The sequence below is a fragment of the Mesoplodon mirus genome, assembly GCF_964341445.2.
Source record: "Mesoplodon mirus genome assembly, chromosome: 19".
Lineage (NCBI taxonomy): Eukaryota > Metazoa > Chordata > Mammalia > Artiodactyla > Ziphiidae > Mesoplodon > Mesoplodon mirus.
Window position 1 is genome coordinate 57,872,189 of NC_138995.1, and position 14,453 is coordinate 57,886,641.

The 14,453-nt window shown below is 55.2% G+C and overlaps 2 protein-coding genes across 2 annotated transcripts; one reads left to right on the forward strand and one right to left on the reverse strand.

Annotated features, from left to right (window-relative positions):
* Positions 1–285: 285 nt before the first annotated feature.
* SYNGR4 (synaptogyrin 4) lies at positions 286–8,192 on the forward strand (the record flags this gene model as incomplete). The annotated part of the gene is made up of 4 exons (XM_082606912.1): positions 286–390; positions 6,172–6,409; positions 7,579–7,718; positions 7,959–8,192. The coding sequence occupies exons 1-4, from the start codon at positions 298–300 to the stop codon at positions 8,190–8,192; spliced, it is 705 nt and encodes a 234-aa protein (XP_082463038.1). The 5' UTR covers positions 286–297.
* A 2,850-nt stretch (positions 8,193–11,042) lies between these two features.
* KDELR1 (KDEL endoplasmic reticulum protein retention receptor 1) lies at positions 11,043–13,137 on the reverse strand. The gene is made up of 2 exons (XM_082608310.1): positions 12,854–13,137; positions 11,043–11,785 (listed from the first exon to the last, which is right to left on the reverse strand). Exons 1-2 carry the CDS (start codon positions 13,047–13,049, stop codon positions 11,751–11,753), a joined length of 231 nt encoding a protein of 76 aa, XP_082464436.1. The 5' UTR covers positions 13,050–13,137; the 3' UTR covers positions 11,043–11,750.
* Between the last annotated feature and the right edge of the window lie 1,316 nt (positions 13,138–14,453).

The window sequence follows — 14,453 nt, forward strand, 5'->3', positions numbered from 1 at the left end:
TAGGACCCCTACCCCAGCATCTCCTTCACCCAGGCACCGACTCCCAAGAACCCTCACCCTATATAACCCCATCCTGGGACTACAAGGACCCTCCCATCCCCTTCCCCCTACTCCTGGGACCCCTGGCAGCCCCTTTACCCCGCACCTTGGACTCTAACCATCCCCACACCATCCCTCTTGTCTTGTAGCAGCTGAGCCCCCGGGGTGGGCCTGGAGCTTCCGAACAGCAGTGCCCAGCAGGCAGCGCCCAGCATCCCTGCTCCGGCCTCCCAGGGCCTGGGCAGCAGAACAGCAGGCATGCACATCCCAGAAAGCCTCCAGGACCTGGCCGACAGTGAAGCCGTTCAGTTTCTCAAGAGGCCAAAGACGATCGTGCGGATCTTTGCAGGGGTGAGGCCCTCCTGTGGCCCGGCTGCCCCGTGGGTGACAGGAAGCAGGTGTCTCACCTCCCAGACCCAGTGCAGAGAGAGTGGGGGGGAAAGAAGGGGTCAGATGGGGAAAATGAAGCCAAAGGGAGCTCATAACGGAAGTCACCCTTTACTGAGCATCTAACTATAGGCCCTGCGCTATTCTGAGCACTTATTAACTCTCCTGGGGAGAAACAACCCTGCAAAGTGGGTGCTATGGAGCCCCATGTTTGAGAGAAGAAAACTGAGGATCAGAGAAAGTTAAATAATTTTTTTAAGGTTGTGCTGTCCAATTTGGTAACCACAAGCCACATGTGGCTATTCTAATCTAAACTAAATAAAATAAAATATTCAGGGAATTCCCTGGCAGTCCAGTGGTTAGGACTCCACACTTCCACTGCAGGCAGCCTGGGTTCGATCCCTGGTGGAGAAACTAAGATCCCATAAGCTGCATGGTACGGCCAAAAAAAAAAAAAAAAATAGAATTCAGTCACAGTGGCCACATTTCAGCCTGGCGGCTCTCATATTGGACAGTAAGGATCTAGAACATTTCCATCATGGTGGAAGGTTCCATTGGACAGTGTTGGCTAAGGTCACACTGTAAGAGGCAGGGAATCAGACTGGGGTCTGTGAGATGCCAGAGCCCATTCATTTCCACCTCTCAGACAAGGGACCAGGAGAGGAGCAGGGGCTGGGGCCTCTGTGGGGAAAGATGCACAGAGGTAGGAAGAGAATAAGAATATGTAATGTAGACCTAGGATGCCAGAGGGTAGGCGGTCACTATGTGCCAGGCACAGTGCCAAGCAAGGGATTTACCTGCATTCGTTTCATCATTACCGCATTCGCTAAGAGTCAAGACACCTGGGGTCAGATCCTCATTCAGCCCCCGACTTTGCTGTGTGACCTTGAGCCGATCACTGCTCCTCTCTGGACCTCAGTGCTTGAGGAGTTAAAGCTGTGACTGTGGGCTTTACGCTGTGCAGCCTCCACGGCACTCCTCTGACAGAGTTGGGAACCGAGGCCCAGGGAGATGATGAGATTTGATCAGGGTCAGGGGAGTAAGTGGGATGCCTGGGATTGAATGCAGGGTCCTATTCCAGAAGGATCGATCCAGCCTGACTGAGAATCCTGGTTCGGCCACATGATCTCCATGTAGAGTGACATCCTCCCCTGCTTGCCTGGGTTGGTCCTGGCGTAATTATCAGCAGCACCTCCTTTGATTCTCAAAAGTGCCCCATTTCATTTGATAACTTCCCTGGTCACCCCAGGTCTGTGTGACCTTGAGCAAGTGACTTGATTTGTCTGAACCTCCACACCCTCCTACGTATAGTCCTTCCCGCTCACCAGGAAAGACTGTGTGTGAAAATGAAATCAAGGCCCCTAAACTGATCAGCGTGCGCCTGGCAAGTAGCCATCCTTCCTTCGATAGTGATTATTATTGGGACCAACTTGTGATCGGGGAGAGAGGGATGGGTTTGGGGGCCGTAGGGTGGTGGGGACTCGTGTCCATCGTCGTTCTCACCCAAAGGAAGGGGTGAAAAACGCACTCCGCATCCCAGTTCCAAGTCCCTCGCTGGCCTTCGCTCTTTCGCCCCTCACCACGACCCTATGTCGTGAGCGTCATTACACCTGTTGGACCCAAGGGGAAACTGAGGCTCACAGAGGTTGAGCGACTTGCCCAAGGACGTCACCCAGCTGGAGAGCGAGTCAGAAGGATGCACGGGCTTGGGCTTGGCTCTGATGCTTCAGAAGAAAGGGCGGGTGGCGAGGGAGAAGGGGGTGGGGAAGGGCTGGGGGGAAGGGCCTCCGACTGTGCCAGACGTTTCAGTCACAGACTTTGCCTGCCACCTCCCTCCTCCCTCCCGCCCGCCCTCTCCTCCTTCCCCCCTGGCCCAGCTCCTCGGCAGGGAGTCTCCGGGCAGCTGGTCCTCCCGTCCTTCGTCCTTCTCACGGCTGCCTGCCAGCTGGTGCCATAACTAATGAATCTTTGCTCCCTCCCTGGGGACAGGCCAGGAGGGGTGTGGAAGGAGGTCTGCCTCGGGCTTCAGAGGCTTAGGGTCCCTCCGGCCCAGCCAAGCCCCCTTCTTGCGTGTCCAAGGTTTTTGAGGTCAGTGGACAGACAGACCGCGGGCCTGGAAGTCAGGGGGGCTGGATTCCAACCCCCTCCCCCCATGACTAACCTTGAGAGGATGCTTCCCCTCTCTGGCCAGTCATGAGAATTACCATCAGGGCCGGGTGTCCACGTCTTTGCAGCACAGAGACAGACTGGGAAACTGAGGCTCCAAGAGGTGAGCAATTTGCCCAAGGCCAGCCACCCAGCTGTCGGAGTCAGACGCGGCTGGCTCTTTCCACTGCACAGTCACGGCTTTCAATTTATCACCTGTGAAAGGGCAATGGATTAGTAACCGCGACCACGCGGGGCCCCCGGGGCTGCAGGGGGGGGCGCGCAGGTAAAATGAATCCAGGCTCGAAAATGATCAATGGGCCTTCCCGTCCTTGACCTGGTTCTGCCTCGGCCCAGCAGGGCAAGACGCTCCCCTTCTGCGGACTCAGTGCGGCAGCCCTGAAACAGGACGGATGTGAATACCCTCCCTTAATGCTAAAGTGCTGGACAGAAAGAGGGACTAGTCATTATTATTATTATTATCTGTTCTTTTCATTCAGAGAAGGCAATTAAGGCAAAGGGGAGAGGAGAATGGACAGAGGCTGAAGGGTTTAGGGGGTCCCTCCTCTGCCTCTCCCGTCCCCACTCTGAAGGACAGGGCAGGAGCAAAAAAGAAAGGCCAGAGTCATTCACTCAACACATTTGCAGAGGTCCAGTCTGGTGCTGGGTGCTGGGTGTAGAGAGAAGGGGCCCACGTGCACCCTGTCCAGGAGGAGTTCCAACTCTAATGAATTACCTTCCCCTTGTCTCCTCCCTCCCTCCTGCCCCCAACACTACCACATCCAATCAATCACCAAGTCCAGTGTTGCGTCCTAAATATCACTGGCTTCCCCAGAGCCCTGGCCTCAGCCTTTCTTCCTGGGCCCTCCCATCCATCATGACCAGGGAGATTTTCTCTAACTCCCTGTCTGACGCTGGCCATCCTCTGCTCAGAACCCTTCCATGCATAAAATTAAGTCCAAGCTAGAAAATTAATTTTTGCCAGGGCTCCCAAGTCCAGGCCCCTCGGTGTGGTGCTCAAGGCCTCAGGGGGTCTGGTCCCTGCCTGTGTTTCCAGCCTCACCTCACACCACATCCTTCAGATGAGATTTGTCTCCAACCCCTGCAGGAACTTCGCTCTGCAGCATCTGGCTTTTGCACACATGGTTTGGCCTGCCTGGAATGCCCTTCCTCCTGTCTGCCTGCAAAACTCCTCATTCTTTTTTTTTTTTTAAGTTTTATTGGAGTATAGTTGATTATAGTTGATGTTGTGTTAGTTTCAGGTGTACAGCAAAATGAATCAGTTACACCTATACATATATCCACTCTTTTTTAGATTCTTTTCCCATATAGGCCATTACAGTCTATTGAGTAGAGTTCCCTGTGCTATACAATAGGTCCTTATTATCTCTTTTATATATAGTAGTGTGTATATGCCAATCCCAAACTCCCAATTTATCACTCCCCAAAACTCCCCATTCTTTAAGGTGCAGTTCAGGTCTCACCTTACTTCTTCCTAAATCCGGCCCCCTGACTTCAGTTCCTGCTCAAACCTTGACTCTCTCCCTGAGCGTAGGCCCCAGCCTCCTCCCCAGACTCGCAGCCTCCGGTCTCACTCACCCCAGTCCACCTCTGCGTGGCCCCACAGGGCTCTTCATACACCCGGAGCTGACCCTGCCTCTCCCCTGCTCTCAGCCATTTCATGGCTCCCTACTGACCCCCAGACAAGATCCCACTCCGTAGCCTTTCTCACCCTGCAGCGTTCCTTACAGGCCTCACCGCATCCAGAAAGCCCTCCTGGACCAGCTCCCACCCCCATCACATACACACACTGGTTCCTTCCAAATCTGGTGTGGCCCCTGCCACGCTGCATTGTGACCATCTGGGACAAATCACTGGGCCTTCAGATCGTCACTGAATCTCATTGATGGGAGCCCCTGCCCTCGGGGCTTCTGGTCCAGCCGGTGGCAGCATATACAGCAGGGGCTAAAGCAGATTCGGGGGCCAGACAACTTGGGTTCAAATCCAGGCACTGCCTCTCATAGCTGACTGACTTTGGGCCACTCTTCACCCTTTCTGTGCCTCAGCTCCATTATCTAAAAAAACGAGGGTGTTAATAGTGCCCACATCCTAGGGTGGTTGTAAGGATGACACAGGCTAGTGCTTGTGGAGTACATCGGTGGTTTCATAAATGAACAGGGTTAGGTGGACAGTGGTACCCCAGTGTGCTATGTGCCGTGTGTGCACAGACAAAGGTGACAGGGCTAGCGTATCGGTGAGGCTGCATTTGCTTTTTTTTTTAAAATTAATTTATTTATTTATTTTTGGCTGTGTTGGGTCTTCGTTGCTGCGTGCAAAGACCTAGTTCCTCTAGTTGTGGAGAGCGGGGGCTGCTCTTTGTTGCGGTCGCAGGCTTCTCATTGCGGCATCCTCTCTTGTTGTGGAGCCCAGGCTCTAGGCGCACAGCCTTCAGTAGTTGTGGCACACGGGCTCAGTAGTTGTGGCACACAGGCTTAGTTGCTCCACGGCATGTGGGATCTTCCCGGACCAGGGCTCGAGCCCGTGTCCCCTGCGTTGGCAGGCGGATTCTTAACCACTGTGCCACCAGGGAAGCCCTGCATTTGTTTTTTTTTTCTTTTTTTTTGGCTGCGCCATGTGGCATGTGGGATCCTAGTTCCCCAACCTGGGATCGAACCCGTGCCCCCTGCAATGGAAGTGTGGAGTCACCACAGGACTGCCAGGGAAGTCCCAGGCTGTATTTGCTTTAAAAAAAAAAAAAAAAAAAAAAGCCTTGGGAGTTCCCTGGTGGCCTAGTGGTTAGAATTCAGCTCTTTCACTGCCGTGGCCCAGGTTTGATCCCTGGTCGGGGAACTGAGATCCCACAAGCTGTGTGGTGTGGCCAAAATGTATTAAAAAAAAAAAAAAGCCTTGAAGCAAAAGGTGAATGTTTATTAGGTACTGAGTGTTTATTACACTTCTCTCTGTACGTTTCTGTGTCTTTGGAATATTTCACAAATTCCTTTTTTAAAATGGAGAGGAATTAGTGGAGCCGGGAGAGAGGAGGAAGAAGTGGCGGCCAGAGGGAAAGACTTGAAGGCAGAGAGAATCAACAGGATAGCAGATACTTATTGCCCTCTCTTCCCGAATCCCGGGCACGGTGCATTTCATATTGGTACTTGGGTTTGGGGGCAGAAGGCGAGCATGAGCGAGGCAGGGGTGAATCGGGGGAGATGAGGGACTGGGACTCTGTCCTGGGGGTGCTAGGTAGGGAGCCATGGGGGTGCGGGGCTGGGAGCTGGGAGGGGCAGGGTGTGGAAAGAGCCCCTGGGGGACCGTGTGGGGAGACTTGGAGGCAGGGAGGCTGGAGAAGAGGCTGGGGCAAGGGCCCAGCAGAGAGGACGAGGCCTGAGCTGGGATGGAGGAGAGGGGCCGAGGGGCAGCAGGAGGATGGCTCTGGGAAGCTCTGAGGATGTGACCGGGAGGGAGGGGTCAGAACCACCGGGAGGGTGTACGGCGGGGCCCCCACGCCCAGTGATGGGGACCCGCCCGGGAGGATGAGCCGGTCTGGGGAGACGCTGAGCCCTGCTCCGGCCCCTGGGACCCCGCGTCCCGCACCCACAGGTCCTCTCCCTCATCGTCTTCTCCTGCCTGCTGACTGACGGCTACCAGAACAAGACCAACTCTTCGCAGCTCCACTGCGTCCTCAACAGCAACAACGCGGCCTGCAGCTTCGCCGTGGGAGCCGGCCTCCTGGCCTTCCTCAGCTGCCTGGCCTTCCTCGCCCTGGACGCCCATGAGGGCCGCATCGCCAGCAGCCGCTTCAACACGGCCTTCCAGCTCCTGGACTTCTTCCTGGCCGGTGAGCCCCCCGGGCACTGCCCTTGACCACCCAGCCGGCTCTGACCGTCCTCCACACATGACCCAAAGCTTTGTCCCTCACTTTTCAAAGCTCTTCTGCGCCTGCTGTTTCCTCCCGGGGAATCATTGCCCATCCCTCAGACTCAGGGTAAGGGTCATCTCTTCTGACCCTCAGACTAATTCTAGAAGCCTCTCTCCTGCCCAGCTTTTTCCTCGCATTCACCTCCCTTCTTCACAACCTTTCTTGAAAAGCCACCGGTGGCAGTGGCCAGAGGTAGGGTGCAGGGCGCAGAGTCAGACCCAGGTTTGAAATCTCACCTCGGGCGCCTCCTCAGTGTGTGGGTTTTCTCCCCTCTCTGAGCTTCTGTGGAAGCTGGGATGAAAACTCCCACGTTCAGGGTTTTTCTGAGGATGAAATTCGAGAAAGGACTCCTGCGGTGATGTTGATATTTATCGGGCACATCCCCTGTGTCAGGCACCGCTTCAGGAGCTCCCCATGCCTGCCTCATTTCTTCCTCAGAACCACCCAAGGAGGGAAGTCCTGTTCAGATTCCTATTTCACAGAGGAGGAAACTGAGGCTTGAGGAGGTTGTGTAATGGCTGCCGAGTGGCAGATCCAGGCTTCCAAGCCAGGCCTGGCCTCCTAACCAATGCCGAGCACCCTAGATGGAGCCCGGCACACAGTAAGCGCCAAATAAATGCTCGTTCCTTTTCCTCAGGCCCCAGGCTCCTTCCTCTCCTTTTCTGCACCTGCCCAGTTCCAGCCACTTAGGGCTGGGAGGGCCCCTGAAGGTCACTGAGTCCAGCGCTGTCCAAGAGAAGTTTCTGTGAGGACGGGAATGTTCTGTGCCTGGACTCCCCAACACGGGAGCCACGGGCCACGTGTGGCCGCCGAGCACTTGGAGTGTGGCCAGTGTCACCAAGGGGTGGAATGTTTTTTACTTCTATTTTAATCGATTGGAATTTTTGATTGAGTGAAACATAAAAAGCCACAAGTGGCTGGCGAGCCCCGTAGTGGACGGCACACCCCACTCCAGGAGGTGTTTTGCGGCCGGCTGGGAGGGAGAGGCCGTAGCAAGACCCGAGGCCCCAGCCCCAGCCATCCTTCCTGAGCCCTCTCTCCCCAACTCACGCCCCACCCCGCCCCTCTTCTCTCCCTCGACCCCCCAGTCCTCTGGGCAGTCATTTGGTTCGTGGGATTCTGCTTCCTGGCCAACCAGTGGCAGCATTCGCCGCCCAGACAGTTTCTCCTGGGGAGCAGCAGCGTCAAGGCCGCCATCTCCTTCGCTTTCTTCTCCATCCTCATCTGGGTGAGGAGGCTCCTCCCTGCAGGGTGGGGTGGTGTGAGTTAAGAGGGCTAGAACCTACCACCCAGCTCCCCAGGACCTCCGCAAGCCCCTTTTGTGACTTTGGGCAAAGCGGGAAGAAGGCGCCCCTTCCTCCCAGCAGACGCAGCCCAGTGTGGGCATCATCCAGTGAGCTGTGGCACAGCTCCCGCCTGGGCCAACCTCACCCAAGCCAGCCTCCAGCTCGCCCTCCTCTGCCTGCAGATACTCCAGGCCTACTTGGCCCTCCAGGACCTCCGAAATGATGCTCCAGTCCCCTACAAGCGCTCCCTGGACGATGGCGACGTGGTGCTGACCTCTCTCTCCCCGCTGTCCGCCGCCAGCCCTGTCAACACGCGCATCACCCGTCTCCACAGCCTGAGCTACACCAGCTCCACCCTGTCCCTCCATCTGCCCACTCCGAAGGCCCCCCACCTCACTACGATGCCCGACACCTAGACAGCCTCATCCACACCAGTAAAGAGAGACTCCTCCCTCCAGAAGGGTTTCTGAAAACTGCCCTCTGTCCTTCTCATATCTGTTTCTCTCCGGTCCCTCGAGTGGCCAGGGGAGGGGGGAAATCCTATGGGGTCTCCTCTGGGGTCTCTGTAGCAGGTCCCACTTCCAGCCCCCCTCCTGGACTCTCCCTCTGGGCGCCACCTTGATAGCTAGGGGCAGCGACGGGAGGGAAACCCTTTTCTCAGGCCTGTGACACAGCGAGCCCTTTACTCCTTGCACTGGCCATGGGAGGGAGGCACGAGGTGCCCCACTGTACAGCTGAGGAGCTCAAGTTCAGAGACAAGATGCTTCCGCCCGTGGAAAGGGCTCTAAGGAGAACCAGGGCCAACACTGGGACCGGCCTTGTCTCCAGGGCCCACATCCTTTAACTCACCCCAGATGACAAGGGACCCACTCAAACCCATGCCATGGGAGGAGTGGTTAAGGGAACAGGGGATGGCAAGTCCATGACTGGGGAGATCCTTGTCTTCAAATATTTGAAAGCTTGTCTTAGGGAGCCCCAAAACTAATCGGGGACTCGGGCTTGGGCAACAAAACGCTCCTGCCTGCAGGGACCCAGCAGGTAACTCCAGTGGGTGAAGTACCCATGAATCAAGTGGTGGGGCAGGGGCCGAGTCTGGGGAGGGGCAGCCTTCACTCAGCACCCAGCGTTCAGTACCACAGCCCGGGGGTGTCCAGAGCAGCGCTGTCCAGGACTTTCCTAGTGGTCTGGCGGTTAGGACTCCACGCTTCCACTGCAGGGGCACAGTTTCGATCCCTGGCTGCAGAACTAAGATCTCACATGCCACGATGCAGCCAAAAAAAAAAAATTATAGAGCAGCGCTGTCCAATGGAAACAAAGTGTGAGCCATGGGGGACAGCATTTAAACTTGTCAGCTGGCCACGTGAAGAAAAGTAGAATGAAACAAGTGAAATGAATTTTCATGTATTTTATTTAACCCAGTATATCCAAAATATGATCATTTCAACATGTCATCAGTATAAAAAATTACTAGCCAGGTAGCTTACATTCTACTGCACTAAGTTTTTGAAATCCTTCGCCTATTTTACAAGGACAGCACATCTCAATTTGGGGTCGCCACATTTCAAGTGCTAATGGTCACCGTATTGGATAGTGCCGCTCTAGAACCTTCTAGTTTTTCTAGAACAACCGGACATCCGTTTCTTTTTATGTGGAATTAGTTGGCAAGGAATACCAAAAAAAAAGCTTACTGTTTTGCTGGCCAAACCAAACACACCCACACAGGGGTCACAGTGGCTGCAGAGCATTCATTTACAAACTGGGAAAAGCAACGTGAGTTTGTGGGGAGGCAAATGTGGGCTCCGTGGTCCCCTTTTTTGGTTTCCTGTGTGGCAGTGCTCAGTGCTGAGGGTGCAGAAGGAAGTAGGCCGTGGTCCCTGTGGGCACCTGGAGGAAACGGCAGCCATGCGGTGGAGTGGGCAGGGTTCCGGCATGGCAAACGGGAGGACCCAGAGCTCTGGCCCTCACTCTGTCACTAGCTGGATCACCTGGGACGTGTCACTTCATCTCTCTGGGCCTGAGCGGGGCTGGCTATCAAACTAGAGACTTGGACCAGATTTAGATTGATGGTTTGAGGGCTGCGTTCAAAGAGGTGCCCCCTCCCGACCCTGAATCAACCCAAGCAGCCCTGCTCCTGCATTTTCCATATGAGGCTTCTGGACAAATTCCTCTAAACAGAAGGTCCGTTGGCTTAGCTTACAAGAAAGAAAGAAAAAAACCTTTGAAAAACCCCACAGCAGTGGTTAAACATACAGGATCCAGCAGCAGGAAGCCAGGGTACCAACCCCACCTCTGCTGCTCACCCGGCTAAGCCTCGATTTCCTCCACAACAAAGCGAGGGTGCTCTGAGGGTCCCACAAGCTCACCTGTGTGACGCACATTGCCTGGCGCTTATGAAACACTCAGAAACGCCAGCTACCTGCCTCCGGAAGCTTCCAGAGCCATCCTACGGGAGAACTGGAGGCGGCTAAGGAAATTCTCAGCAGACATCTAGGGCATTTGGCGAAATCAGGGGGCAGAACTCCAAAAGGTTACAAGGGCCAAGCAAGTAAACCAAGTGAAGGAAAGGCCAGGTGTGAAGCCAATCTGGAGGGAAACATGGAAAAGATTTGACTTTCCTTTGAACTTCACAAAACCACAAAACCACAGCGTCAGCCCAGTAAGAGATGGTATCAACCCCTCAGCCAAGTCCTGGGGGCTTGGTGGTGGAGGGAGGGGAGGCTCACGTCCCAGCCATTCACTCCAGCCATCTGCCGCCACCCAGACACGAGGACCCGGCATTCTCAGACTGACGGGGTTTTTTTCAAGAGAAGCCAGAAATCCCGATTTTAATGTGAAAATCTGTTTTTTAAAGGCTGGCAACCAATTCCTTTTTTTTTTTTTTTTTTTTTTAAGAAAACATAAAGCAGTTCAATACAAAATGATGGGGGGACGGGGGCTGTCCCTTGGTGACTTCCAAATCACAGGCTTTTGGAGGCTGTCCTCTGCAACCCTTAGATTAGGGAGAATTGTCAGGGAAGTTCTGTGCCAAGATAAGAAGAATCTTTGAGATTTTTTTTCCTCCACAACCTCTTCCCTGGTGGAGTCATGAGGAGTCAAGGTGCAGCTCAGAGTCTCAGGAAGCTCAGTTTCTAATCTCCCTGCTCCTCTCAGGCCTGGATCGCCTGCGGATGGCAGACGGGATAAAGCAGAAGCAGAGAGAGGGGCTGGGGTGCTGGGCGGACCCCACAAACGCCAGAGAGAGGGCAAGGAGTAGCCAAAGAGAGGCATCGTTTTCCTCAGTTTATTTCAAGAGAACAAAGAATCAACCATCAGTTCTGTACAAAAACGTGGCCATAGAGCCATGGTGACCCTTGGGCCAACCCCCTTCCCATGCGCCCCTAAATTGCCAAAACACAAGGACATGACCAAAAAACCCAAACGCTGGAAAAAATTATTATGAAAAATCAGGGGAGAACTTCCCTCCCCTTTTCCCTCTCCCCAGTGCAGAAGTTTTTTTGGGGGGGATGGGGGGTTGTGTCCATGGCAACGGTGGGAGGTCTGGCAGGCGGGTGTCGGCAGATTTAGTGTTTGGCAACCGGTGGGGCTGAGGGGTTAGGATCCAGAAGGAAGCCAGGGGGCTCGGGGGAGGGAAAAGATCTCCAACCCCGCCGTGCCCCACAGGACACTCGAAAACAGTTTATAAAAATTGGGGCCAGAAAGTAGAAAAGAAAGGAGTCATCAGAATCAAAACCTAAATAGTGGAAAGATTTTTTTTTTTCTTCTCTAAAAGGCAAAAAAACTACAAACAGCCCAGGTCCTGAGCTCCCCCAAGACTTGGGTCCTCCACTGCCCCCTGAAACCCGGCAGGAGCAGGGCTGGGGAGTACCGAGAGGTGGGTTCTTAAAAAAGTTCCCCTGGATGGGAAGGCTCTTCGTCTTTCGTCGCCTTCCTCTGCCTCTCGCAGCTGCCCCGGAGAGGGATGGCAAAGACCAGGGCTACGCCGGCAAACTCAGCTTCTTCCCCTTGAGGACTGGGAGGAGAGAAAGGGGGGCGGGCATGACCAAGGGGTCCCTCGCGGAGGGGACAGCCCCCCACGCCCACAGCAGGGGCTTGGATGCTGGGCTGGGCAGAGATGCAGGAGGGGCAGCCCCAGGACTCCGGATTATCAGCTGGGGGTGGGGCCGGGGACCAGGCTCCCGGCCTAGGGGCTGAGCCATGGAGCCCCGGACGAGGCCCCATTTCTCCTAATGCTGGCTGCTCCTCTTCCATCCTGGAAGGGCTGGAGGCCTTGGTTCTTGGTGGGGGTGGGGAGCGGGCGGCGCTGGGGTCAGAGGGCCTGGCAGGGCTGGCTGGGCGAGACCACCCGCTTTGGCCCTCCAAGCCTTAATCCTCAGGGGGCGTGGCTGCCTTCAGGCCTCTGTCCTCCTGTCTCCTCTTCCCTTCACACTCACTGACTGAACTTCGAAGGTCTTTGCTTTAATCATCATCTCTAAAAGGCCTCCCCCGACCACACCCCCTCCATGTAAAGTAACCCCCTCACCCTCCACCGTTGTCCACCAACACACCCCTGGTTTCTTTCTGTCACTGCCCTTCTCCCTGTCGGCAATCATCTCTCTTGTTTATTCACCACCTCCCCCGACTACAGTACAAAGGGAGCGGAGGGCCTTGTCCATCTTTTCTCCTAAGGTTGTATCCCCAGAGCCTAGCCCCGGCCAGGGACATAGAGAGGGCTCCATAAATTTGTTGGTTGAATGAATGAATGAATCTTGGTGGGCCTGAGTCCCTGAGGGTAAGGACAGAGGTCCATGAGCAGAGAGGAGGCCCTCCCTTCTCTGAGCGCTGCTGGGGCCTGGGAGACGGGAATTCTGGATCTGTTACGGGTGTGAGACTGAAAGACTTTGGATCTGGAAACTTGGGGCAGGAGGAGGGCTTAGGACACATTCCAAGAGAGGAAACGTCAGAGGCCACCCCTGCCCCTCTCTTTGTCCTATCTTCCCTCGAGGGATCCAGGGCTGGGGAGATGAAGCTGGGGCCCCAGGGAGGGTGGGAGCTGGGGAAGGAGCAGGCTCCCTACCAGCCGGCCCCCCACGCTGGCTACCTTTGGTGATGTAGAGGTAGAAGAAATCACAGTAGAGGACCGTCTGGACCAGGCCTGCCACGATGGCGATGAGGTCGAAGAAGCCTTCGAAGTGGTAGCGCCAGATCCAGTTGAAGAGATAGAGCGTGCGGTAGACACCCAGCGCAAACAGGTAGTGGCTGGTGATGGTCTCCGCCTCGCCTGTCTTGCTCACCATGAACAGCTGCGGCAGGATGGCCACGGACTCCAGGTAGATGGAGAAGGTCCAGAGGATCTGCGGGGAGGCCGGGGCGTGGGAGCAGAGGGCAGGACGAGGCGGGAGGGGAGACAGGGCAGAAGAGAAGGGTGAGGATGGCAGACATCGTGGTTACAGGTGCAGTGATGTTGGACAGTGGATGACAGGTACCACGACGCCTGCCGGTCACTCACTGTGTGCCAGACACCACTTTCCTGCCCCACCTGTATTCTCTCGTTTAATCCCCATGATGACCCCATGAGGGAGGTACTATTATCAGCATCCCCTTCTTTTTTGGTTGTTGTTTCTTGGTTGTGCCGCAAGGCTTGAGGGATCTTAGTTCCCCGACCAGGGAGGGAACCTGGGCCCCGGCAGTGAAAACACCAAGTCCTAACCACTGGACCACCAGGGAATTCCCAGCATCCCCTTCTACCGATGAGGAAACTGAGGCCCAGAGAGGGTAAGAGACTTGCCCAGGACGTGGCTAGGAAGCGGCAGAGCTGGGATTTGAACCAAGGGTTCTGAGCCGGTGTTTGTGAGCACTTTGAAATTACACCTCTCCCAAGGGCAGCCCAGGTTGGGATCTTGGCTGTGAGATGTCCCTTCTATGAGATCTTGGGCAAGAGACCCAGATTCTCGGAGCCTCTGCTTCCTCACCTCTAAAATGGGGATGATTTTGGGAATTCCTTGGCGGTCCAGTGGTGAGGGATCCGTATTTTCACTGCTGGGGGCCCAGGTTCAATCCCTGTTTGGGGAACTAAGATCCCACAAACCACGTGGCACAGCTCCCCCCACCCCCAAAAAGGGGATGATTTTCCTGCCCTGGTAGGGGTGACATTCAATGTGCAATCTTTAGAGACATAAATCAGACTGACTCCCTGGCTTAAAACCCTCTTGTAGCTACTTCTTATCACATCCAGAATAAAACCCAAGGTCCTAACCTGGGCCTTCAAGGCCCTCCTCGATCCAGCTTCATCTTCTACTCCCTCCCCTTGCCCTCCAGGCTACAACTACCTGGGCCTTCCATCTGGTCCTCCAACACACCATGCTCCTTCCTGCCCCAGGGCCTTTGCACTTGCTGTTCCTTCAGCTCTTCCCCCAGACAGTCACATTCTGCCTTTTCCACCTCCTTCCAACCTCAGCTCATCAGTCGCCTCCTGAGAGAGGTGCTCCCTGACCATCCTTCCCCCTGGATGGTCACATCCCCTGTCTTATCTTCTTCCTGGCAGCTCTGACCAGACTGTGAGCTCCATGAGGCCGAGGAGCCTACATCTTGGGCACCCTGTGGGCCCAGCACCTGGCACAGTGCCTGGCACATATTCGATGCCTGGATGAATGCATGAGCGATTGGAAGCAAGGTCCCCAAGTGCTTGTCACAGGCCACCA